Genomic DNA, 25,707 nt, shown 5'->3' on the forward strand with positions numbered 1-25,707 from the left:
GTGGCCAGTGCACGCGCCACCGCCAGACACCTGACATACTCGCTCTTCGCTTCCCCCACTGAACTTCGGCCGCGTGCGGGCCAGGCCCTTGTGCTCCTCACTGCGGCGTCCCCAGAACTTAGAACAGTGCCCGGCAAGTAAACACTTGTCGGCCGTCTAAGAAAGGCTCACAGTTTGGGAAGGCTAAAGAAAGCTTCCGCGACCACTACTCCTCACGCGTGTGGACAGCTGCGGACACCGGCCGCGGTTCCCACGCACAGCCCGGCGCCCCGGCAGAGCACCCACCGAGTCCGTGACCCGCAACGCGTGGGGCGCAGGTCTGACATGCGGGAGTCAGCAGTCAAGTCACAGATACCTCTCTCGCTTTTTAATCTGTCGAGGATCTCGGACTTGTCTGTTAGGTCGGACTTTAGGGCCGTCTCGAGCTGCGCGATCTGCACTTGCAGCTGCTGTTCCTTTAACTTCCACTGCTCCTCCGGGGCGGGGCTGAAGGCACTGCAAAACACACGTGACAGGCAAGGAGCGCGTGGACGTCGGCTCCGACCGAAAATAATAGAGAGAAAAGCTTTTGGTGGCGCAGAGACCACTGTCCTCATGTCTCAGGAATTGGGTAAACATGTGCCGGTCTGCTGCTGCTGAGACCGAGGCGCCTCTCTCGGGCTGCGGTCGGGGAACATGAAAGAGCCCGTGGGACGCGCGGGGGAGCTGGCCTTAATTTAGGGCCCGGAGTCGGGGAGTTGGCAGTGCGCAGCGCTGGTGGGGCGGGCGGAGGAGCTCAGACGCTGTGCGTGCGCCAGGGGACGCTCCACTCCAGCCCTCGGGGGTGGCCGCCGGACGGTTCCCTCCCACTCACCAGCCCTCTCCCTGCAGAGCAGGGGACCTGGTCTTTAACCCTGGGCTCTGGAGCGGTTAGAGAGTCTGGGATAATGACACAGTCACAAAAGCCTGGCCTCGGAGCCACAGCATACTGAATGACAAGGCGGCAAATCTGATATTAAGAAGTAGTGATAAGGCCGTTTTTTTGTCCTAAAAAAAAAACAAAAAAAAACAAAAAGCACCAGAACAAAGAGAGCAAGTTTGAATGGCAACACCAGTGAGAACAGAACGCCAGGTAAGCATCACCCCGCAGTGAATAAACGTGCAGCGGTTTCAGCTCCTGCTGAAATCCACCACTGACCAAGCCTGCAAGGACCAGCTAGGGAAGAACTAGTGAACCGGACACAGGAGATGCGCACGCCCCACGTTCGCCTAGGCCGGTGGTGCCCGAATGCTGGCCTCTGCTAAATGCTGGTGCTGGGCCCGAGACTCGGAGGACGCTAGGGGATATCTGAAAACGAAGGTCCCGGGGCCCAGGAATTCCTGTGTTTCTAAAGCTCCCAGGTGATAGCCAGGTTTTGGAAAAACTGATCTTGATCTGTATTTCAGCAGAAAACTATTATCTGTGAAGCTTGATATGACTGAATAATTATCAGCAGCTTTGACCTTTCTACGTATCTGAAACCCAGTCAATGAAACAAAAAATGTATAAAATCTGGTTTTGTACTGATGATGAAGTAAATGAAAAAGAAACCCGTTATTGAAAATTGCCCTTAATGTTGCTCCCAGCTAGTCTTGAGGTTTGGGGTTTTTTTCCCCCAAAAGGGATACATTTCTGGGAGGCATAGCTTCCAAAAGAAAAAAACAACAACTGTGCTTTCATTACATTTTGAATGTTTTTGTTGCATTTAAAATAACATGGCCTTAGCAATGAATGAAACTCGAGAAGTTTTTCTCAATGTGACATCTGCTTCATCTACCAATGTCCTCCTTCCACATATGGAGCCTTAAAAAACGCATGGGTCTGATATGCCCATATTTCAAATTAATCTTTAAAAAGGTACAATGACCTAGACTTAAATGAGACCTAAATACAATACGAACTTTAAATACTAAGGAACATTCCTTTACATTTTCATTTTCAAATAAAGAACAGACATGATTTCTGTGTCTGGTCCAATTATGTCTACCAAACGCATACATATATATGCATGTGAGTTTATGTGTGTGTGTGTGTCTCGTATTATTAAAAACATGTACTCCCCAGGAAAAAAATTAGCATGATGAAATAGGCACAACCGTACACGATATCAGACACCAGAAATTAGAAACAGTAGTGTTCCAATAGCATTAGTACCAGCAGAAAGATCACCAACAGTTAATCTGGCAGAAACATCAGAAGCTGTATGTGTTTAAATTAAGAACAATTTAGCAGCCTGGTTTTTCCAAACCCACAAAATGCTAGTGTAAATCAGCATAAGTCAGTCTGAATTTAGGGCATGGCTATCTTCCCCCTGGATTTCGGATTACATTCCACTGGCGTTTCATGAGGAATTCCTTTGGAGTTTACTGTGTTCCTCGATGCTCGGAGCCATCTGTGGGACTGGAAGTGGAGAGCCACATCTGGCTCCGCTTTCTCTGTGGAGGCTGCGCACACGATTAAATCTGCGTGAGAGACCAGGCCTGGAGAGCCTTTTACTCGTGGAGATGTTTCTGCGTGTTGCCTACGGTGACAACCGAGGGGACGGCAGCTGGCCTTTGTGCGCGTTCCCCAGTCACACTGTGTTGGGGGGTGACCGCGTGTCCATGTGCGGTGGAGGGCCCGCTGGTGCCGGTGCCCGCGGGCACTTCCACTGCGGCCACAGGCCAGTGTCCTGCAGACACACACCCCTGACCAGCAGCTGGGGAGTTCATCCCTACCCTCGGGAGTTCTTCCTCAGGGGAGGAACCCCACTTACTCCGTGTTCAAGGGCACCCCGATGAGACAGGGCAGTGTGAGCTCTGAATCACCCCTGGAGAAGTCCACGGGGACTTCAGTTAGGCCCTATGGAAAAGAAATGCGTGTCTACACCAGGCTACTTCCCTTGTTGGAGGAGAAACGATGGCCCAAATGTCCTCGTTTCCTGTCTGGGACGCACCGGTCACGTGAGCTTCCGTGATCCCTGGCACGGGCAGGTGCTCAGGTGACAGCGGAGGGGCACAGAGAGTCTGCGGGTGGTGAGCACTGTTCCTGAAAATTGTGGGTGTTAGGTGACTGTCACGCTGTAAAAACTTCATGCACCCAAGTCTTAAAATGGTTAATATCATCTTCAAAAACTAGACTAACTCTTTTTTTTTAACAACAGGCATTAGGGCAGTGTCTCTGGGGAGTTGATATCTTAAGATCACCTTGGCGGGTTCTGTGGCTCCGCCCCCAAACTGCCTGGATCCGAGCGGGATGGCAGGCGCGGAAGCGGTTTCAGAGGGGCAGGGAGACCCACATTCTCCGCTTTCCAGCTCACTCACACACACGACAGTGGGAGGACAACTGCGCTCACTAACGACATCACCCTAACACTACACTGACTTCAAAAATGGGACACAGCTTTTACTGCTCTATCATATGGGGTTTCTCTCGAACCAAATACAAAGATTTAATTGCAAAAAATTTATTCTGAATTTTTAAATTGGCTTTTCTTACGGCTGCTTATTTCTTGGCATTGTATCAAGAATGTTTAGTGTATTAGAAAAGGCTCATACCAGATACTAGCATGAGGGTTTTATCTTACCAGATGATTTCTAATATGTCACATGTCAAGTAATAAACACATTCAAAATTTCATCTGAGAAAGGAAGATGAGAACGCAATCTGCAAATCACATTTCTCCCCTGAAAGCTGGCCAGTTTTGGATAACAAACAAATGCTCTCCTCTTAAAAACATGCTATCCCTGTGACTAGCCCAGCAGAGCGCGTGCAGCTTTTGAGAGCGCTCGCTGTTGGCGATGGTGAGCGCCAGGGAGACGCAGCACGGCCGCCGTAAAGAATCTTAGGAATGGTATTTGCAGCCTGTTGAGTCTTTGTTGGGTTTTGTAGATTCTCCAACTTCTGAAAACGTATATTTAAAAAAATGCGTCAGAGAATTTTATAGCTCTGTTTACTCCTACGTGTGTGCGCGCGGGGTTTCGTGCGTGACGTGATTTTTTGCAACACGAAATGTCATGACACTCATTACACACATTTGCTTCCGGCTGCCTGACACAGGTTCACGTGTAAGCAGCATAATGAATGAAGCCTGCTAAATGTAGCAGAAAAGACGTAGCTCGAGCATAAAGCATAAAAGAAAAAAACAAAGTTATATCTATACTCTTAGATCACCATCTAATGTGGGTAGATAAAGTTCCATGGTGATAAAGTAAATATGAGAAAAACACGTCGTTCTAAAAATTCCATGTATGCATTATCTCCAGCTGAGCACTGTATTCCAAAAGAGTACGTTCAGTAAATCCCCTAATTGGGGGGAAGTAGAGAATGTACAAGTAAGGGCCAAACGGCACTTATTTTCTTGCAGTAAGGCTATGTTAAATTATTTGAAATTACAAGATGTTGAAGATAAAAATCAGGAAAATTTCTGAACGTATGACAGTTCTGTTATTCCACGAATGTTTCCCTTTTGAATGCACAAGTTCCCAGGCCAAGAACGTCAGAGAGAGAGTGAAGCACGGGGGGAAAAACCAAGTTTTAGAGTCAGAAGAATCAGGCGGAAGTTGTGCGCCAGAGTCTCAGCAACGCGGTAAGACCGAACAGGCCCGGTGTTCCTGAGTCTCAGGTCCCCCGTTCATAAAACGGGAGGGTAACATTCGCCCCACCATATAGCATGGTGGTTGTGCAATCAGTGTGATGAAACTTGAATTTTTCAAGCACACAACTACAATACTAAATACTTAGGACATATCAACATAAACCTCTGTGTTGTTTTACAGAGATGGAAATATAAAACAAGAGGTGTAAGAAGTGCTTCAGGTAAAATTAACCAGGCCGATGCGAGGGGCCAGCACACAGCCCTGAGGCCAAAGGCGCACAAGGGGGCTGCAGTCAGACCCCACAGAGAGGCTGCTGGCCGGCCACTCCTTGCTGGAGAGCCCCAGATACTCTCTGAGCTGTGGCCCGAACCTGCCGTTTGTGACAACCCTCAATACGATGAGCCACTATGCAAGGATCATCAGCTTTTGTCGGTCAACGACATGGATAATGCATACCACTGGAATGATGCCTAACATTAATTTATTTTCCAAGTAAAAATGAATAACGACCTATGACTATACTCTTTAGGTATGGTTTGTTTCATTTAAAAATATAAATCTAGTTTACAAAACATAAAATGTACAGATAAAAAGTTAAAGATATCTCTGTAGCTGACTACTTTCTGATGGATCCATGGAAGCAACGGTTGCATCCGCTCCAACAGATGTCCTTCCGTATTCAGAAAGTGTGCTTTCATGCAAACGTGTATTTATCGTTTATCAGCATCGTGTACGAAACCCACACACACACAGATAGCTGCATCACTAACTACACTTAGCTGTGGAGCAGAAGTCTCCTTCTAACAGTAGAAGGGGTTAAGTTTTTAAACACCTTAATTATAAAGCAGATAAACAATAACACTGAAACAGCTCCTTAAAATGTAGCTTGAGATAAAGATGCTCGAGTTTCTCTGTAGAGGGGGCAGAGACACGAAGAAGTGAACACCTTCGCCTCTACCAGAGAGCGCCCCTCAGCGTACGGGCTGGGCAGCCCGGTGGGGAGAACGAGGGCTTGGGGGGACCCAGACAGGTCCACACGCGAGCTCTGTTAACTACGTCACAGCTTTAAGGAGGTGGGCAAGCTACTTCATTCTGTTTCATTTTCACTGTCTGTGAAATGGGCACTTACAATGCCTATACCTCCAGGCTGTTGTAAGGAATTTAAATAACGCGTGCTGACTGTTCAGTACAGTCCCTACTAGCTTTGGTCTGCGTCCAGTAAACGGCAGCAGTTGTTACTAGTGACAGTGACAGGGTTTTCTCAGTAACAGATGACCGCTCAGGTTAAAAAACGTATTGCCAATGCCCCCAAAGTGCATTTTCTTCTATAATATATATAAACACATGTCACAACATACATTTCTTCCAATCATCTGTAGCTAATCCTTTAATGCATATTCTGACACCCGAGGCTCTGATAGGAAAGATCTCAAGACAGGAGAACGAGAGAACACACAGAATCAGATTTACCTGTGGTAAAGTTTATCATAGTTTTCCTTTAAAAGTTCCCGCTCCTTTTCTAAATCATTAATTCTATCTTGCAGCTAAAATGAAAATCACACATTAGGCGGTTATCACACAAAATCACAGGGCTCAAAGCACGCGAGAGGAGGCTAGCAAGTCTCGGTCTTACCCCTGTCAGCTGCGGCCGCTAACTAGTCCCCTTACACTGTCTGCATTTAATTCAGCACTGATCCCGCCCCCCCCACCCCCCGAAATCAATAGATCTGTTTTAATTTAGTAGAAATGTGTGCACTACTTTACGGCAACCTGTGCCAAAACTCAATAAAGACTGTGTTAAAAGCTTGCTGTTGAGTCTGGCAAAACATAATATTTTTTCCTTCTTCCCAGTGAATTTCATCTTTATATTCATTTTGCATTAATTTCCAATTGGCCCGTTAAAAAGAAAAAGGATTAACTTGACTTTTATTTATGGTTCACAGAAATTCTGTCAGTCACTGTTTACTCTGACGACATAACTTCTCACGTAATTACCTGGGGTTTACAAAGAGCCAGTAGCACAGCTTTTAAATATATGAATGAAAAAATAAAACCGTATACCTTGTTTTATCCCAAAGAATATTTTCAGAAATTACCTTGGGGTAATAATTATCTTTATGACTAAAATGTAGCCTTCTGTGTTTAAGTTTTATTCAGCGGCATATTTTGTAGTTACAACCTTTTCCCATGGATCAGAGTACTCTTAAAATTCATTTCCACTTTCAAAATTTCCCCTTGGTGCCGGCTTGAGCCCTGGTGAGAGACTCTCCCGAGATGAGACCAGAATGGGGGCATCTCACTCCGCTTCCCGCTCTCCGAGAGCCAGTGTCACGGACTACGGACAGAGGCCGCAGAAGCCGGGAGACACGAGCAGCAACAATAATGGGGAGATGAGTTTTCACATGACTTCTTAGAAAAAAAAATAATTTCCCAAAATTGCTCCTGTTGCAAAATACAACACCCTTTTCCTCAGAAACAAACACGTCCCTGTAACTTTGTTTTGGCGTTGCAAATGACTAATAAACTGTAAAAACGGAGAAAGTTAAGTTCCACACGTCATTTGGTATCTGTTTCAAAATGTTTCCTTTTTCCTCAAAGATCATTAATTCTCATGTAAACAATGGCTATGGCTCTCGGTACATTTGTGAGTACTTTTTTAAAATTGTTTTAATGTTATGAATTTTTAAGTTTATTGATTTGAGAGAGAAACACTGATTTGCTGTTCCACTTACTTATGCATTCATTGGCTGCCTCTTGTGTGTGCCCTGACTGGGGATCGAACCTGCCACCTCGGCGCATCGGGACAGCACTGTAGTGAACTGAGCGAACGGGCCAGGGCCGCCGGCAGGTGTTCTGGGCACTGCTTTGCTGTCCACATAATGTGCCAACTACACTGCGCTGTGCTAAATGTGCCGTGTGTAGCTTAGGATTTTTAAGTACGTATGATATTTGAAATGTCTCCCCTTTTTTAAAACAGTGACAGAGATGTAACGCAGCGGGAGCTGGGCACGCGGAGGCTCACCTCGTCCACCCTCTGCTCAGAGAACGCCCGGGCGTGCAGCTGCTTCTCCAGGCTGCAGCACCTGGAGCGCTGCTCCTTCAGCTGCTTGTTCAGCTCCTCTCCGTTGGCCATCAAGGCGTCGTGGCTGATCCTGAGGGTTTTCTGCTTCTAAAAACAAACAAACAAAAAATCTTTTCAAAATTATGTTTGGATTCTGATCTGAATACAATTCCATGAGTACATTTGCCCCTGAAGTTCACGTTACACAGTTGGCTCTTCGCCTCGCAGACAGGGTCCGCGCACTTGTCCGTGAGACCCCCGGCCCAGGCACATGCACCATCGGGGAGGAAACTCAGGGCCCACGGGGCACGGAGTGGAGTGACGCGAGCTGTTCTTGCTCTTTTTAAAATTTCTGCCTCGAGTTTAACCTGTGGACAGTGACCAGCGAGTGAGTCGGCTCTAACAACCGACTCTTCCTCCTGCTGCTGCGCCTACAGCGGTTGGAACCTGTGTCCAGCGACGCTGCTCCCGGGGGCAAAGGTCAGTGCCGACCACAGGTGGTCAGACCGGAGCCACACGCCACCACAACGGACCAACAGCCTCGGGAAGTCAGCTTCTAATTTCAATTAAGTTAAAATTTTCAATTCAGTAAAACTTCAGGAAGACTTCAATTATTGAGGTCTTCTCAATTTTTAGAGTGTCTGTTTACGAATATTTTAAATTCAATTTTATATATTTAAATGCCACATCTTGTATAAATAAGAAAGGTGATTATGTTCACGTCTTTCCAGAGATCCCACGACCATGCCAGGCGTCCCTCGCCTGCTAATGAAACCTCCTGCGTCCCACTGCGGTTCTTCAGTCGTGTATCAGAAACACAGACTGAGCTACTGGAGTCCAGTTTTGTTAGCCCTGGTGTTACTATGAAACGCTACCTTTAAAGCTTTCTCCGGCCTTCCCACCTCATTGAGGCTGACGACGGTCTGACCCCCTCGATTCTCTACCCAGTGCCATTCCCCAAACCTGTGCCCCAGCAGACACCTGTGAGTGCTGGTATTTCAACAAAGTCCTGGCACCACTGTGCAGTGGCGACCAAAACAAGTCAGTGGTAGGAGAATAAGTCACTTTTTAATTCCTCCCTTAGTTCCTCACTGTGGAAGCGGGTTTCAACTACACGTGGATCTCATCTCCCTGTCTTCCAGTGTGGAGACAGCATGCTGTCATTCCCATCCCAGTGAGTCTCCTCGCTTTCATAAACTCTCTCGCTCAAAGAAGAGGCGGGCATATGATTTAACACTGAGTTCAGGCTTCAGGTGACCCTATGCTTTGCATCGATGTACTGCTTTCCTTGTCCCAGGACTTCAGAGAAGGCACAGCGTCTCCCCTGGACCATGGGGGACACGTTCCAATACCTCGGTGATTTCAGTGCTGTAACCACAGAGAGTGCCAAACCCGAGATATACTACGTTTTTCCCCCGTAGACACATACCTACGAAAGCTGTAAATTATAAATCAGGCACAGTTAAATACCATAACGAGGAACACAGTAGAACAACGGTAACAGTGCACTATAATGAAAGTTATGTGAATGTGGTCTCTGTCCTTCTCTCTGGTAACCCAGACGGGTCCTAAGTGACTAAGAGGCAGGAGACACAGGAGGCGTGGAAACGCCGGACGAAGGGATGATCCTCATCCCAGGCGGGCGGGTGGGACCAGGTGGACAGCCCAAAATTTCATCACATTACTCAGAACAGTATGCAACTTAAAACTTAGGATTTGTTTATTTCTGGAATTCTCCATTTAGTATTTCTGGACCGTGGCTCGCCGTGGATAGCCGAAACCTCGGAAAATGAGACTGCAGATAACGGGGCCACTGAACTGGGGAACACAAGTGCTGCTCCTGCGGACTGTTTTGGGCTTGTTAGTTCCGGAGCCGGTGTTAGCTGCGCAGCGCCAACAAAGCCCTCTGAGGGCATGGCCACAGTCCTGTGCAGACACAGCCCCATGCGGCCACAGCCTGTGCAGACAGTAACGGGGGTGACGAGCTCCGAGTGCCATCGACCCGCGTGGTCCAGGTATAGAATGAATGCACGGAGGGCTGGTATGATGGATACCCAAATATTTTAGTGGCAAAACAAAGCAAAACACCACATCAAAGAAAGACTTAACAAAACCTGATCATTGGCCTATTTGTAACCTTAGTCTTTCCTGGGTAGTTCGTACGTGCTTAGCACTGAAGATACATGCAAGTGCCTCTAAACGGTGAGTGCTCTGTGCCCACGGAGTTAAAGATAAACCTTCTTAGCATGGGATGGTTTATGAGAAGTGTGTTAGTCATTTTAAGATGACACAGATATTTATAAAAAGTCCAGCCACTTGGTCATTTCTTTAAGTATGAAGTTATAAATAACAGATAATATATAAAGTGAAATTATACAAAATTGGGAATAAAAATAGTAATCTTTACTTTTTAGTTTTATGGCCATTATACTTAAAAATATGCAACTTGAACACCGTTTTGGACATTTGTATGTATGTATCACCATAATAAAGTAAATTAACACAGTACCTCTTGAAGCTGAATGAATTTTCCTTCCATCACTGAAAGAGCATTGCTTTTCTCCACGAGTTGCTTATGAAGCTTGATCATTTCTACGTTGTCCCGAATGTTTGACCTGTAATGACGTGTTCAAGAAAGAGAGAGACAGGAAAAAATACAAGGCAAAAGTGAACAAATCTGTCATGGAATCACAATTTTTCATGGAATGTTACCTAAAAAAAATGTGCACACTTACAGATCAGCCACTAAGATTCTCAGTTTATTATATATTTAAGATTAGATTATTTAAAACCAACTAATAGCCACTTGGAACTCTGTAAACGCACAGACTCCTGGGATTGGAAGGGAGCCCCAGATGCAATGACTTGTGTCACCCACACAGTGACTGACAGCACGGACTCCGTGTCACTTCCCGGTGTCCTGAGAGACGGCGCAGGGGGTGTCAGTCTCGTGCACAGAAACGGCCCCACCCCCAGACGTCGGATCACCAGCGACCTTTCCCTCTGCGAAAAACACGCAGCATAGCCGCTCATCTTCCCACCACGCCCTCGAAACAAATGGCATCGTAAGATTACCATTTATTGGCGTTTCCTCCTGGAGTTTGAACTTTTCAAAAAATTTCTTAAAAAAGTGGCTTAGCATTTTATATTAATAATGCCCAAAGCTGGCACTTAAATCCGTTGCACATGTGCCTTCAGCTGCGAGAGATCGTGTAACGTCCACGGGGTACCCAGAAACCCTATATGCTCCGGTACGAGCCTGTACTTTTCCTGCCGAGATTAAAGCAGATGCAGAATTTAACAGGAAGATCTCATTAAAGGTTAATCACAGATCTAAATGAATACCTGTTTTCAAAAGGCATTTATTTTCCTGACGGAGAAACTGAGTTCCTTAATTTAATACATTTTACATTCAGAAGTATCTTTGAAAATGTGAAGCTCGGTTTTAAGGCTTTGTATTTTAAGGAAAATGAACAGACACAATTTAAATCCACAAAACTTTCTCTGTATTTAAAGTAAGTGATTTTGCTTCCCAAACCTATCTAGTGCACACATATTGGAAAAATTGTCACACTGCCCTACTGGAACCAGAAGACGGACTACAAAGCCCACACATCTGTAAACCAGCTGAGGACTTGAAATACTTAGTTTTCCTCTTTGATATTTGAAAGTTCATTGCATTTTGGCATTGGACAGTCAGTTGTCCTCACACAGGAGATAAGCAAGTCCAAGAACCTGGATCTTGCCCAGGGCACAGCCTTAACACAATGTTAAAATAACCGTGTGTCTAAAGCATATTATCTAGTAGTTCTGAGCACACCCTCACCTGTGCACTCGCAGTTCCTCCCCTTGCATTAGCTCCACTCACTGCGATAGTACTATTAGCTTTACCCACTAACGACAGTAGCAACGCTCCTGTCTTACTCACTGAAGATAATCCTACTATCTTTACTAGCAAAGTGTAATATAGAGAAAAATGTATTTTATAGGTCTAAAGAAAATACCCACTTTTTTCACATTTAAAAGTCAAAATATGATTTATCTGTTTCCCCCCAAGTTACCCGGTTTGGCCACTCGACAGCGAGTGACATTTGCTGACCTGGAAGAACAGAACGACGTTCAAATAATTTCAGACCTTTTCTTGTATTTTCAGTTGTTTCTGATATTTCATTTTTCTTATTTTTGAGTATGTTAAGTATTTTCAAGAAGATATATAGAGTGGGGAAAAAGTAAGTTTATCGTTGTTTGTGTGGAAGATAATACAGTAATTAATAAATAATAATACAAGAATAAACTCTGTGTTTCCTGTAGTCACAGCTGAGCATGTGCTTTTGCCCCGCACTGTGTATGTCAAGTACATTTAAGTACGAACTATTGTTTAACGACAGTAACAGCAGAGAATGAAGCCCCACTTACCTGCTGGGCCACATAGGGTCCCAGAAACAACAGATGCTAATTTTGAGTTTTCTTTGTATGGCAAAGGCCAGTAAGTATCTCAAAAACGTTCAGTGGCTTAACCGGTGGACATTTTCTTGAATGTTTTCCTAAACTGCTTGGGGTTTAGACTTTTCGAAGTACTGCCAAGGACAGTGCTGTGGTATTTTGTACTAACAATGCCCCCAAAGTGGGCACAAATGACAACCCAAGTAGGACTTAGAAGCCAGCGACAGTCCTGCGGCGTTTCACAGAGTCTGTCCGCGGAACAGGACACCTGCCCAGGGCCACAGGAAGGGCTGGTCTGGGGGCTGTCGGCAACATAACAGCTGTCACTGCGATGGGCCGGACGTGGGTGCGGACAAGGCTGCCGCCCTGTCTGTCCTCCAACGGTGCTGGCCCAGGGGCGCAGAGGACAGTGGAGGTAAGAGCGACTGTGTGGTAGCTGTGGGCTGGCTTTAGGAAAGCCTACAGTGAAGAAGCATCTCCAGCCCGATCGCCAGCTGACCATGTTTATGGGGACAAGATGCAGTAAAAAAAAAAATAAAATGAGGGTGGAGTGAGAGAGAGGAGACGAAAGGCCAGGCCACACAAAGCTGACCAGGGACTCGAGAAGGGGGCTGCGGGTAGGAGGGAGCGGGAGCCCCCCACTGCTGAGGGCCTCTGTCCGGGACCCCTGTGCCCCGGGCAGGAAGGCCTCGGGCTGCTCTCCTCTGCAGAGAGGGGACAGGCCAGGTGAAGGGTGGCGGTTTAAGGGACCTCCGCACTGTACTGTCCTGCCCCGTTCCACACACAGTGACGGGGACGTCATATCGCATCTTCAGGGCGATGACGCTCTGACAGCAGGAACGACGCCCAGCCCTGACTGCCGTGGCTCAGTGCGTCGGGCATCGCTCTGCAAACGGAGGGGTCGCTGGTCGGGGTGCGTAGGGAAGGCAACTTACCAACGTTTCTCTCACACATCCGTGTTCCTCTCCCTCTCTTTCTCCCTCCGTTTCCCTCTCTCTAATAAGTGAATAAAATATTAAAAAAAAGAAAGCATAATGCATAGTAAAAACGTTCAGATGAACTCTGACAGCCATGTACCACTGCATACACGCTGCATTACACATAGTGAAACGATTTGCAAACAGGTATCTATCAGGCATCTCAACTAAATTCTTTGTAAAAATGAATTTCTCAACAAGGATTTTGAAAAAAATATGAACATTAAGTTGGAAAATAGTTTCATTTCTTCCTTTTTTCTTTTTAACAGACATATTATTTAGAATTATGATAAAATCTTCTAAAACTCTGAAAAGACTTGGCCCACCTCACGGTTAAGAACAAACTGAAATAAATTAGATTTTATGTTGAAAAAGTAACACAGCTCAACAACCTGTGTGCCAAGTTTCTCCCGTAATCTGAAACAGTCAAGCAGTAAGCTCTGAAGAGGGGATTCCTAATGCGAGCCCCGAAAACACGTGCCTCTGGCTTTGCTACTGGGTGGGTGCCGTTGCAGGTCTGGGACGCCCGGCCCTCGATTCGCTGGGGGAGGGAGACTTTCAGATGCACGACGTAATGTATGGTCCACTATGAAATCCCAAGGAGGAACAGAATCTTTGCTTCGGTGAGTTTCTTACACCTCATTTCCCAGGCACACAACTCCCTCGACACCGCCCCCCTGCAACCCCCGAAGACGTTTCCTTCTTTGCTACAGTGAGAATGATGAATGCTAGAAGATCTTCTTAATTTAAAAAAATATTTTATTGGTTACGCTATTACAGTGGTCCCATTTTCCCTTTATTCTCCTCCTCCCTGCACCCCCTCCCACCCGCATCCTCCCCCCCACCCCCCCTTAGTTCGTGTCCATGGCTTGTCCATATAAGTTCTTTGGCGTCTACATTTCCTGTACTATTCTTAACCTCCTGTCTGTTTTGTACCTACCATCTATGGTACTGATTCCCTGTACCTTTTGTCCCATTCTGTCCCCTCCCCCTCCCCACTGATAACCCTCCATGTGATCTCCAGTTCTGTGATTCTGTTCCTGTTCTAGTTCTTCACTTAGTTCGTTTTTGGTTTTGTATTTTTTTAGGTCTGGTTGTTGATCATTGTGAGTTTGTTGTCATTTTGCTGTTCAAACTTTCGATCATGCTCTTTTTTCTTAGGTAAGTCCCTTTAAAATTTCATATAATAAGGGCTTAGAGATGATGAACTCCTTTAACTTGACCTTATCTGGGAAGCACTTTATCTGCCCTTCCATTCTAACTGATACCTTTGCTGCACAGAGCAATCTTGGATGTAGGTCTTTCCTTTTCATGACTTTGAATACTTCTTTCTGGCCCCTTTTTGCTCACAAGGTTTCTTTTGAGAAATCAGCTGACAGTCTTATGATCACTCCTTTGTAGGTAATTCTCCTTCTCTTCAATCTTGGGTAGTGTAATTATGATGTGCCTTGGTGTGTTCCTCCTTGGGTCCAACTCCTTTGGGACTCTCTGAGCTTCCTCAACTTCCTGGATGTCTATTTCCTTTGCTAGTTTGGGGAAGTTCTCCTTCATTATTTTTTCAAAGAAGTTTTCAATTTCTTGCTCTTCCTCTTCTCCTTCTGGTACCCCTATGATTTGGATGTTGGAACATTTAAAGTTGTCCCAGAGGTTTCTAAGCCTCTCCTCATTCTTCTGAATTCTTATTTCTTCATTCCATTCTGGTTCAATGTTTATTTCTTCCTTCTGGTCCACACCGTTGATTTGAGTCCCAGTTTCCTTCCCATCACTGTTGGCTCCCTATACATTTTTCTTTATTTCACTTTTCATAGCCTTCATTTTTTTCTTCTAATCTGTGACCATACTCAACCAATTCTGTGAGCATCCCGATTACCAGTGTTTTGGACTGTGCATCTGATAGGTTGGCTATCTCTTCATTGCTTAGTTGTATTCTTTCTGGAGTTTTTATCTGTTCTTTCATTTGCGCCATTTTTTGTCTTGACACACCTGTTACGTATGAGGGGCAGAGCCTTAGGTGTTCATCAAGGCAGTGCAACCCACGTGGCTACATTGTGATGATTACATGGGGGAGGGTCCGAGAGGGATCAGTGAGGCTTATTCCGCTTTCTGCCGGGTTTCAGTCACTTCCCCGGCTTCCCACCAGCAAAGTGGGCCCTTCTGGTGCTGATTCCCAGGTGGATGGGCTTGTGTACATTCTAGGACCCTGTAGGTCTCTCCAACGAGCTTTCCTGTGAGGCTGGGAGTTTCTCTCCCTGCGCCTCAACCCCCACAGGTGTTTCTAGTCAGAGGTCTGAGGCTTTATTTCCCCATGCTGGGGCCCTGGGTTGCGGGTCTGTCTGGCTCCCCAGTTGTTCCTCCCGGTTTCTCCGCACGCAAATGTGGGTCCCCTGCTCCACCAGGCACGTCTCACTGGGTCCACCAGCCGCCACCTTGTAGTGAGTCCTCTCCGCCCGGCCTACCGGTCTGGATGAGTATTTCTTCTTGAACTCCTTGGCTCGATTTTCTGTCAGTTCTGGTTGTTTTTTGTTTTTAAATTTGTTGTTGTCCTGCTTTTGGTTGTGCGAGGAGGCACAGTGTATCCACTTACGCCTCCATCTTGGCCAGAAGTCCCTCTTTTATTTTGAGGTGCAATGTTATAATCTAGTACTCAACACCGGTCAGAAGAGGAGGCTGTCGAGTCCAGACGCTAGGCTGTGAGACTCTGGGAAGTAGTTACGTAAGGTATGTATGAGATAGAGAGGCTCTTTTTGAGTAATAGTTTCAGGCTGACTAAACTTGAAACTATTCAAGGGGGCTAAAGTTGGAAACGACCTTAGGAGTAAACACTGCACATTTTTTTAAACAGCAGAGCCATCCTGTAGGCGCACCGCTGAAGGGAATGGGGGTCGTTCGGTGCTTTTGTTAGGGATACACAGGTGACGAGCGCCAGGAGGAACCCCTGCTGGAGAGGGTCACAGGAGGTTGCTGGTAAATTCAATGGAGGGAGTTTCACTGAGAGCTGATGAAAGTCTGTTGGAACGGTAATGGGGCCAATCAAAGCTGCCATGAGCTCGTGGGCGAGCATACCGCTCCCTGGTCCGAGACTGCACAGAGGAGAACGTTTGTCTGTGTGTGTTTATTTGCCTCTGGGTGATATCTTTCTTGTGGCGTTGGGTCAAAATACAGATCAGAACTTGGTATTTTCTCTCTCTCAACACCCACAAGACATGTGGGGGGCAGCGGGGCGGAGCTCTCACACCCCCCTGACGGTGGAGGGCGCCCTCCCCAAGGCCGGCGGGGCCAGCAAGAGGCCGAGCCCTGACTCATCTGGTCCAGGGGCCATTCTGAGGCTCGGGTTTCATGGATTACAACTGGGAACAGGAATCTGAGAATGATGTTCAATATATTAAAAAATTCCAATGGGAAATGTGGATTTATTGGCAATTCATGGCAAAAATGAGCTGAAGTATTGTTTTTGTCTCTTGATGAAATTACACCTACTAACAACACAGGTTATTCCACAATTATCAGAAGCAATAGTTGGTATGATATTGTCTTTAAAAACAACTAGTTAATACTGCTTATTTAGTAGGAAAAAATATGTCAGAAACACGAGGTCCCTAGGAACACAAGTGGCTGTTGCTTGAGAGGCAGGAAGCCACTCACCCGTTTCCATCTGCACGTCATACAGGTGTCGAGGGGCTACCTGAGGCTAAGGAAAGCCCCCAGGTGAGGGAGCCAGCACGGCAGTCGGTCCTGAGAGAGAGATTCCTCCCCCTCCTCCGAGCTGCTTCCTTCCTCGGAGGCGTTCCTGAGCTGTGGCTCTCCCTGCACTCTCACGGCTGTGCCAACAGGTGAGTCACTGTTACTTGTGACCATTTCTGTGGTTTGTGTAAAGTGCTGAGAAAATACGTCAAGCTGCTATCGCAAAAAACTTCTGACATAGTGTTGATAATAAAAAGCACAGGGATAAAAAAGGGAATGTGAGTGATAGTTTTCATTGGACAAATCCTAAGGCATTCAAAACAACGGTGAGAGCTTGGAGCTTGGTGAATATGTTTGAAGAAAAGTGACAGATCCCCTCCCTGTGTAACAGTAATATCTGCATGGGTACCCCTGGCCCCAGTTACCCTTCCCTCCGACAACCAGATGTGCCCTCTAAATTAGGGGGCGGGGCAATCAGGCAAATCCAAACTGAGGAACACTCTACAAACAGCTATCAATGGGCTGCAAGAGACTGGGGAACCACCCTAGAATAAAGGGATCCTAAAAGACATGACAATTGAAACACAATACATGAGCCTTGACTGGACACTAGATCAAAACAAAACAGAAACAGCTATTTAAACACAAGAGCTCTGAAGGGCACTACTGGGACAATTGGGAAGCCGCGGGTTAGACGGTGCCACTCCATCACTCCTTGTGAAATGCCCTGGATGTGGCCACTGCACTGTGGTGATGCAGGAGGATGTCCTTGTCCCTAGAAGATGCTCAGAAGTGCACAGAGGGCGAAGGGATCCGGGCACTCAACTCTCAGACGTGCGGGGGGTGGGGGTGGGGAGAGGAGGAGGGGAAGGGAGAAGGGCTTGAGCACGCGCATGCACAGTGCACAACAGGCTTGTGTCGTTCACAGACGTGCACAGGGGCGAAAGGCAGGGGAGAGTTCTCACTGCTACGCGCACCACTTTCCTGCAGGTCTGCCATTTTTCCAGATGAAAAGGGGTGGAGAGCTTAGGCGTGCCAGGAAGCAACCCTGTGCCTGTGCACACAGGCGAGGCTGGAGCCCCAGAGCCGAGCTCCGTGCTACATCGCGTGGCTGCGGCAGGCCCGTTCCAGGATTTGATAGTTTGCCCTTAACTGAAGGGGACGGGCTAAGTTAAATGTCTGAAACGTTTATGGGTTAAATTTCCTCCACTGGGACGTTATGGCAGTTACACGATTTTTAATTAAGAAGATAAACACCCTAACATGTACTTAAAAAAGAAACACAGTACAAACTAGTTACACATTTGGTAAGAGTATAAATATTTTTGGAGTTGAAAAAGTCAATAAAAGGTAAAATCATTCTGATTTTAATGTTCATGTACATGTGTTCACTGGTTACTGCTGTGCATTTAATTTAAGACGGCCTTTTTAATAAGCAGAAAATGTGCATTTTTATATTGTTTAAATTTTAATATGGACTTTTGTTCAAAACAACACAGACATTCAGGCTACTTGTAAATGATACAAGATTTTTTGCTAATGAGGCATTATGTAGAACATATGCAAAAATCACAGCTCAGTCTTCCAAAAGAGACCACAGTAACAAGAAAAAACACGATTTTAATAAAAAGGAGCAGCACTGGGCTTTTACTTCAAAGCAATTAAGGGCTTTGGATAACCAAAAGTTCATGTCAAGCTGATGCCAAACCAAACTGGTCTATTAAACACATACCGCGAAGAGTTGCTGTAATACTCTGGGAGAGGGCTCTTTGCCATAAATACCCGGCACCGCACTCTGAAGGTTACAGCTATGCTGGGTTCACGTCTGAGAACAAGGAGCCCAACGTTCAGATCAGACTTCTAGAGTTTCAAATCTGAAATAATGTATCCGTGGAAGACAAGTTCAAATATGTTTTCCATTTTGTGATTTTTCTCTACAGTAAATTATACCAAGTTTTATATTCCCCCCAACATTTTTTTCCAACGGTTTTCCATTAGTCTCAAAAGAAAAAACAAACCTGCTGTTACACATAAAACTCTGAGCTATGTGTAAACATGTAAGAAAAAATAGACTCGAAGCCTCTGATGTGAAGTCATTTCTTCAGTTTTCAACAACTGTATTTCAAGAGACAGCATGCCCTTCACTACACGTGTCCTTCCTTCCAAGGAAATAACGTGTGATTTCAGTTTTATAAAATCAGCGAGGTAGAGTACAAATTGGTTTATTTCTCTGGCCTCAATAAGTGATAGTGCCTTTACCTGTAATTCTTATTTTGTCTTCTAGTTTTTGATATGACAAAAAAAGAGAAAAAGGCTGCCATGGCGTGACTCACAGAGACCCCCCAAGGAGGGCAGCAGCTCAGTTTTCAAGGCGAGCTCTTCTACGTGTGCGTGTTGCTGTCTCTGGCTGATGGCGTTTCATGGGGAAAACGTGTACCTGCGCATCAGCCTGTTTCCTGTGCCGACCCAGTCCCGGGACCGAAGGGCTGAAGGGCTGAAGGACTTCGGGAGTCCCGTCCAGCCCACTGTGACCACCCCAGTTTCTGGAAGGCCGTCTCCCCTCGGAAGGGGGACCAGCGGGCACCGTGTCCGTGCTGCTCGTTGGGAACTTGAGGAACACAGCAGAGAAAGGGAGGCCGACAGGAGCGGGCTGCAAGCTTGGGCCTGGCCTCGCTGCGGCATTTCTGCAGTCAGATGGCATCTTACATACACGGCTGTGGGCAATTCACCGAGACCACCATGCTCGGTGTTGGGGCCCAGGCCTTCAGCGCTGCTCCTCTCAAGGACACACGGATTGATTTTCCAAGGAGGCTAAGTCTCAATCAGTTGTTCTTAGGGGAACATCAACAACTCTTTGATATTCGAGCTGGTTCAAAGCCAAGGTTCACATTATATCCCCTAATCTATCTATAATTCTCAAAAAATATTCATTTTTTTGCCATGCACTTATAAGCATATACAAATGTCCCTAAATATATAGAATTTCATCATATAATTAAAATTTACGCATAAGTTTTCAGGAACAGAAATCATTAGACAGTGCTAATCTTTTTAAAACTCTGAAATATAGTTTTGCAGATATTTTTAACCCTACTTTACTGTTTAAAAAGCAGTCTCCCATTATGCATCACTTCTTAGCTGCTTCAAGTATTACCATGCAGGGCTGGCTTGTTAAAGGAGAATGAAACGCTGAGCCTGAAATGAAAAACCAGAAAACCACCCCTGGTTTCTCTAAGATCCTAGCCCCATGAGCATGACATCACATAAACTGGAAAGGGGGAAAACAGGAACTAGGTCTGGTTTAAAAAAAATGGAGAGAGAAATAACATAGGTATAACAAGGGCAGCACGTGGGCCTTGCACGGACTCCAATCCCACCAGCAGAAAGACACCTTCGGGGAAGTCTCACTATCAGCGGGTTACTGGCGAAGATCGAGGCCCTGCTGTGTCTGTTCAGTGTGACGATGGCACGGAGGTTGCATGAAAAGAGAGCTCCCTATCAGACAGGGATGTGTACCGACGCGTTTGTGGGTGAGCAGACACGGCATCGGCTCGGGCCAATTCCCGGGAGAAAGCCGAGGTGAGGGGCGGGCGGGAGGAGACCGGCACGGCCCCGGTAACTGCTGAACCCGAGTGCGGGGGACGTGGGGGCGCAACAGACCCTTCTCTCTACTTTTGGGGACACTGGGTCAAAAAAAAAAAAAGCAAAGAAAAAAGTAACAGAAAGAAAAGAGCCATAGAGGGAAGACAATACCACGGAGCACACACCAAGTCTTCCCGGGGACAGTGTGAGAGCACGGACGAGAGGACAGTCATCAGGAACAACAAGACCACGAGGAACCAAGGGGGACGGAACGGAAAGAGCCGCACACGACGACCCATTAACCATGAAGGGGCCGCAAGGAGACCCCTGCAGGGCCCCCGCCATCCACGACCACCCACAGGATTTGATGCAAACTTGGAATACTGGGAGAGGCAACACCTTTGGGGGATAAAAAAGAACTGGTCCCACTGTAAGGAATTTACTGCCTTTTAAGGTTGAAAAACCTTGAGGCTGGACTTATTCACCAGGGGAGCCGGCGGCCGAGTCCTTGTCGCACAGAGTTCTCTGGGCAGGAGGGACCACAGAGTGCGAGAGCCCCCACAGTTTTGGTACATGGGGCAGGTGAGTGGGGTTGACGGGGGGCGGCCCCTGGGCCCGAGTGGATGGCAGTTGGTGGGTATAGAGCAGGCATGTATGGAGAATGAGGAGTAAAAACATGATTTTTAAACGGACTAGACTGATCCTTCTGCGGCACATGATAAAGCATTTTAAACGAATTCTGACCTTATCAAAGCGAGATTTCTGTTTTAACATACCTTTGATCTGTAGCCTGCTGTTCTCGAAGCTGCAGCAGAGATAGCTCGATTTCATTTTCCTTTCTCCGCAACTGAGTTTTCAGGATCTCCGCCAGCTGCTCTAACTCTTCTATCTGGCCTCTCTGGGACTGGACGACGTCTTCTCTGAAATAAAGAACCTTCCCGTGAATGTGCTGTTTGAAGAAATATCTGCAGTATTTAAGGTTCGTACAGAGAAAGTTCTCCAGAATAAAGAGAAAGCAAGAGTTCAAAATGTTAGCTTAAGTGCCTCTGCACAGAGGAAAAGAGCAGCAGTTCAAAGGTGATGACCTGGAGGTGCATAGGGAGCAATTCCAGATGCCTTTTATATAAGATAAATCCTAGGCGAGGGATCGGTGGTTAGGTTCAGTCCATTAAGCATTTACTGTTCACCTACTATGTGCTCCGCAATCTGTCCACCTTTCGCTAATTTCTCTGCCTTTGTTCTGTCACACGCGGGTCTCCCTCCACCGCCCACATGAACACTGCAGAGAGAGAGGGCAGGGGACCTGAGAAACACCGCTGAGTGGTCTCCAGCTTATGCTTATCTCTACCTTTCCTGGCAGCGCCCCAGTGTAACGAGTCTCGGGAAACGGGTGCGTGACCCCAGCTTTTCAGCTAACGAACAGGGTGACACGATTAGGGGTAGCCTTTTGGTTTTTCTCTCTCACAGTATAATCATCACCGTATCTGGTATTCAAAGTATTCAAAAGAAAAAAAAAGGCCCATACATCTCTGAGGCGACTACCTAAAGCATGATCCCCGTTCCTCACTCAGAACTGGTCCTTTCTGAGGCTCCAGGTGAAGGCCTATGATAAGGCGGAACCTCGTCTTCATGTGTGACTCGCAGACACTGAGAGCGTGAGGCTCTGATTACCTGGGAAGGAAGCTAAACGTGGCAGAAGTAGCTTTTTTGAAACCGTAGTAGGATGAAGAATGCAGTACTGTAGAATCAGGGAAACGAAATCTGAAATCCATATGTATTTGATAACTCCAGACTTTCAAGCCACTCCTTCCAAATATTTTTAACCACAAAAAGGCTAGTTAATTCAGGATTTTAAAAAAATTACCTGTCATTTGTCTGAGAATGAAAATATTGCCTCTCAAGCTCACACTATTCTAAATGAGTGGACTTCATACCATTCCTTTGCAGGGGAAAATGAAAATAAAGGACCTTTCCATAAACACTTCCATCGATGCAGGTGGTTAAACTGTTCACTTTCCTCATTTTAATAGAAACGTATTTAATAATATGTTCTTATCCCACGGATATAGCTGTAATTTGGTGGAGCAAATTACTTGCAGGTAAACCACTTTTGTTTAAAATAAAGAAAAGAGAGGAAAGAAAGCAAAACAGAATAAAACATGATCAACACACAGAGTTCCGAAATGACCACAGAGAGGATACATACAAGTGTCTTATTTCTCCTCGGGCCTCCTCCAGGAAGCTGCTGCCGTGTTTTGTCAGCATGGGTTGGTCCACGTCTGCGTCTTGGAATCTAATCCCTAAACATGAATCAGTAAGATGACAGAGGTGAGAAAAGAGGACCCTTGCTTAATCTGGCATCCTAAGAAAATAGGTAATGTAATAAGACGTCTCAGGGGCTCAGAGGTACGTGCTCTGTGGTACCGAGAATCGGAGACACCGTGCCAAAGGGGCTGGGAGCTCTCAGCCGCCCGTCAGCATTACGGCAAACACAGCGGCAGGGCAGCCCATTTCACAGATTCCCCCGTGGAAACGCAGGTACCTAGAGGAATCTGATTCCGTTTAGAGTTCAACCTCAGGACATAATTTCTGAGTGGACCAAAGTCTTCAATTCAGGTCTTTACAATATAAACTGAAGTATGGAAAACGGTTTCAAACACTTGATTTTTTTTTTTTTTAGTATTTTTGATAAATGTTACCTGTACTTTGGTTTATTCCACCTCAACAATCAAATCCATATACAAACAAAGGTGATTTGAGGAAAGATCATCCATAGGATTCCTTTAAATAGAACATTTTGTTGCTGTGCTTAAAATACAACTTTTCTTACAAAAATAGTTACATCCAATTTTATAAGCCTGATCCCATTGATAAAAATGAGACATACTTTTAATTTTATGAATTAGTTTACATTTAGAGAATAATTAAGTTATTAGAGTTTAAGGTGGATATTACACAGAATTATTAGAGTTTAAGGTAAATTATGACCATTTAGTTTTTAATGGCACACAGTCCCGGATATAAAGGTACAGAAAAAGTTCTGTCTCCTTAGAAATGTTTCTTTTTTAAGAAGGACAATTTTAATTAGCATAATGGCACTATTCTGTGCTGTTTTCAAAGTGCTCCCCACCTTCTGCTAATATCTAAACGGAGGAACAGAAAGCGCTCTGCCTGAAACGTTGCAATAGTTCACTGTTAAATGACGCCGGTTAGAGTCCTTTGGCAGTAATGCTGATTCTGAAGCATTTCCTACATCAATCATGGAAAAACTGAACACCAATCGTGGAATTTAAAAAACCTATTTATATTCAAAATATATCTGAAAACTGTGGTCTCACTGTGAGTTGTCCATGGTTATCTTTTAAAACACACACACTTCATAAAAATCTTTGTTCTTCACCACAAGAACTGTTTCTACATTGCAACCATCACACCGTGAGCCGCTACTTTCGTCCCTTACCCGGACAAGCAATAAGTAGAAAATGGTAATGTTTGTACAGCAGCTTGGGGGGAAGGCCGACGTGGCCAGACAGGGTTTGGGTGGGGTTCTCACCCCGCCCCCCCAGGCTGCCCTAGTTCTGACAAGTCTGGCCTAACCCCAGCCTCCAAGGTGGTCTCAAAGAGTCTAACAGGATTACTATGGTAACCACCTTGGTGATGATGCTTCCAGTTCACTCAGAGGGAGAGTGGTTAAGGAAGTATTCATCACGGTGTAACGCTTTGTACAGCTCCTGTCTTGGCCTCTGCACCCGATAGTGAGAAAGGTCTGAATCACCAAGTGTAAACACGAGGAGAAATGCAAGCTATGGAATCATATTGTAAAGACCGCTGCTCTATGGCTCTTATTTCCTCCTACAGGGGAAAACTCCCATCCAACCCTTCAATTTAAATCGCAGTTCATGGCACTAGAGTGACTTGCCACGTTGATCTACATACAATCTGGGCGCTGCGTCAGTCTGAAAGCCCTGCAGCCCTTAGAGACCAGCTTGCCCAAGCGCAGTCACAGAGGACAGAACTGAGGGGCCGAGAGGACGAGGGACTTTTTAAAGGAGAATGCACTGCTGGGGAGCTACCGTCCCCTACCCTTTTTTCTAATCTGGTGTTACAGCTCCACTGCATGGAGGGGAAAACGGGGCCCTCGGAGGTCAAGTGCTCTCTTCCCTGCAGAAGGTCAGCCAGTGGCAGAATGCATTTGCTGCTTCACGATTCACGGTGGCTCCTCCGGTGACACCCAGCCCACCACCAGTCTCACGTGGCGAGGGGCGGCCCAGCTCTCTCCCGCTGCGGCCGCCTCCTGCCCGCGTGTGGGGGCCCTCCCGACTCCAAAGGGGCGTCGTCTAGGGAATAAAGTGTTAACATTTTGGCTTCAAGAAAAAAATAGAGCAAATTTATCTCCCTTTCTGTTCCTACGCTGTTTTTTTTTCTTTCTCAATGAATTGAAACAAAAGTTTACAACATTTTTTTATGTCCCTAAACATGTTTGGTCTTTATGTGAAGCACATTCCAAACAAAGAGCAATTAGAGCTAAAATTGTACTTCCTTTCCTAGTAGTTGAAATTAAAAATGTGTTACCTAAAATATTTCCTGATTTTTTTGCTTCATTGTAAGTGCCGTTTGTCTGTGGGTGGAGAGAACTGGAACTTTTTGGGAAGTATTTGGGCCTTTCTATAATGAGTCTTGTCTATGCAATGGAATTGTTTTATACCCTGGGTAGGTTTTAGGGGATTCATTTTCAGAATCCAGACAGTGACTGGGCTATGGTGATTTTTTGAGATGGAAGAGACCCTTCATGATCACTTGATTAAGTGCTTTTATTTTACACGTAAAGACCGCTCAAGTTCAGAATGACGAGGAGACTCGTCCCAAGTCCCCAGACAGTAGGCAGAAGAGCAAGAACCCAGCTTTTTAAACTCCCACGTCTGTGCATGCTCCCCCCCCCCCCCCGCCCCCGGGCCGTCTCCACACGGCGGAAAAGACCGGCACAGTCCTGCACGTGTTATCAAAGGTCTTGTGATAAAGAACTTGAGTGTGATCACGTGCAAGCAACCCGGCTGGTCTCCCCATGTGCCTGCACCAGGGGGTTTGCCTCTGTGATACAAAAAACCAACTCGAACTGAGCAACTCACATTTTATGTGGTTTCATACACGTCTCCTCTGCGTTAGAGCGAAGAGTGACGTTCAGTGTTTTACTGAACAAATCTGAGGGTCCGGCGATTCTTAAGTAAAATGGTCTTCATGTTAATACTAATGATTTCATCAACAAACAAGTCCAAAAATGATTTTTCTTTCTAAAGGAACTTAAAAGCATGAATCACACAGAAATGAAACTCTGTGTGTGTGTAAAATGACCTATTAAAAGGGGTGAGG

The 25,707-nt window shown here is 46.0% G+C and overlaps 1 protein-coding gene across 1 annotated transcript in view; it reads right to left on the reverse strand.

Moving 5' to 3' along the window:
- RPGRIP1L (RPGRIP1 like) overlaps nucleotides 1-25,707 on the reverse strand; it is an 80,537-nt gene that overhangs the window by 45,689 nt on the left and 9,141 nt on the right. Inside the window, exons 5-10 of the mRNA XM_028502064.2 lie at nucleotides 22,547-22,640; nucleotides 21,117-21,260; nucleotides 10,167-10,272; nucleotides 7,619-7,765; nucleotides 6,067-6,140; nucleotides 356-495 (exon numbers count right to left, since the gene is read on the reverse strand). Coding sequence (XP_028357865.1) covers nucleotides 356-495; nucleotides 6,067-6,140; nucleotides 7,619-7,765; nucleotides 10,167-10,272; nucleotides 21,117-21,260; nucleotides 22,547-22,640 — 705 coding nt within the window. The remainder of the gene's footprint in view (nucleotides 1-355; nucleotides 496-6,066; nucleotides 6,141-7,618; nucleotides 7,766-10,166; nucleotides 10,273-21,116; nucleotides 21,261-22,546; nucleotides 22,641-25,707) is intronic.

The sequence above is a fragment of the Phyllostomus discolor genome, chromosome 12 (genome assembly GCF_004126475.2).
Source record: "Phyllostomus discolor isolate MPI-MPIP mPhyDis1 chromosome 12, mPhyDis1.pri.v3, whole genome shotgun sequence".
Taxonomy (NCBI): domain Eukaryota; kingdom Metazoa; phylum Chordata; class Mammalia; order Chiroptera; family Phyllostomidae; genus Phyllostomus; species Phyllostomus discolor.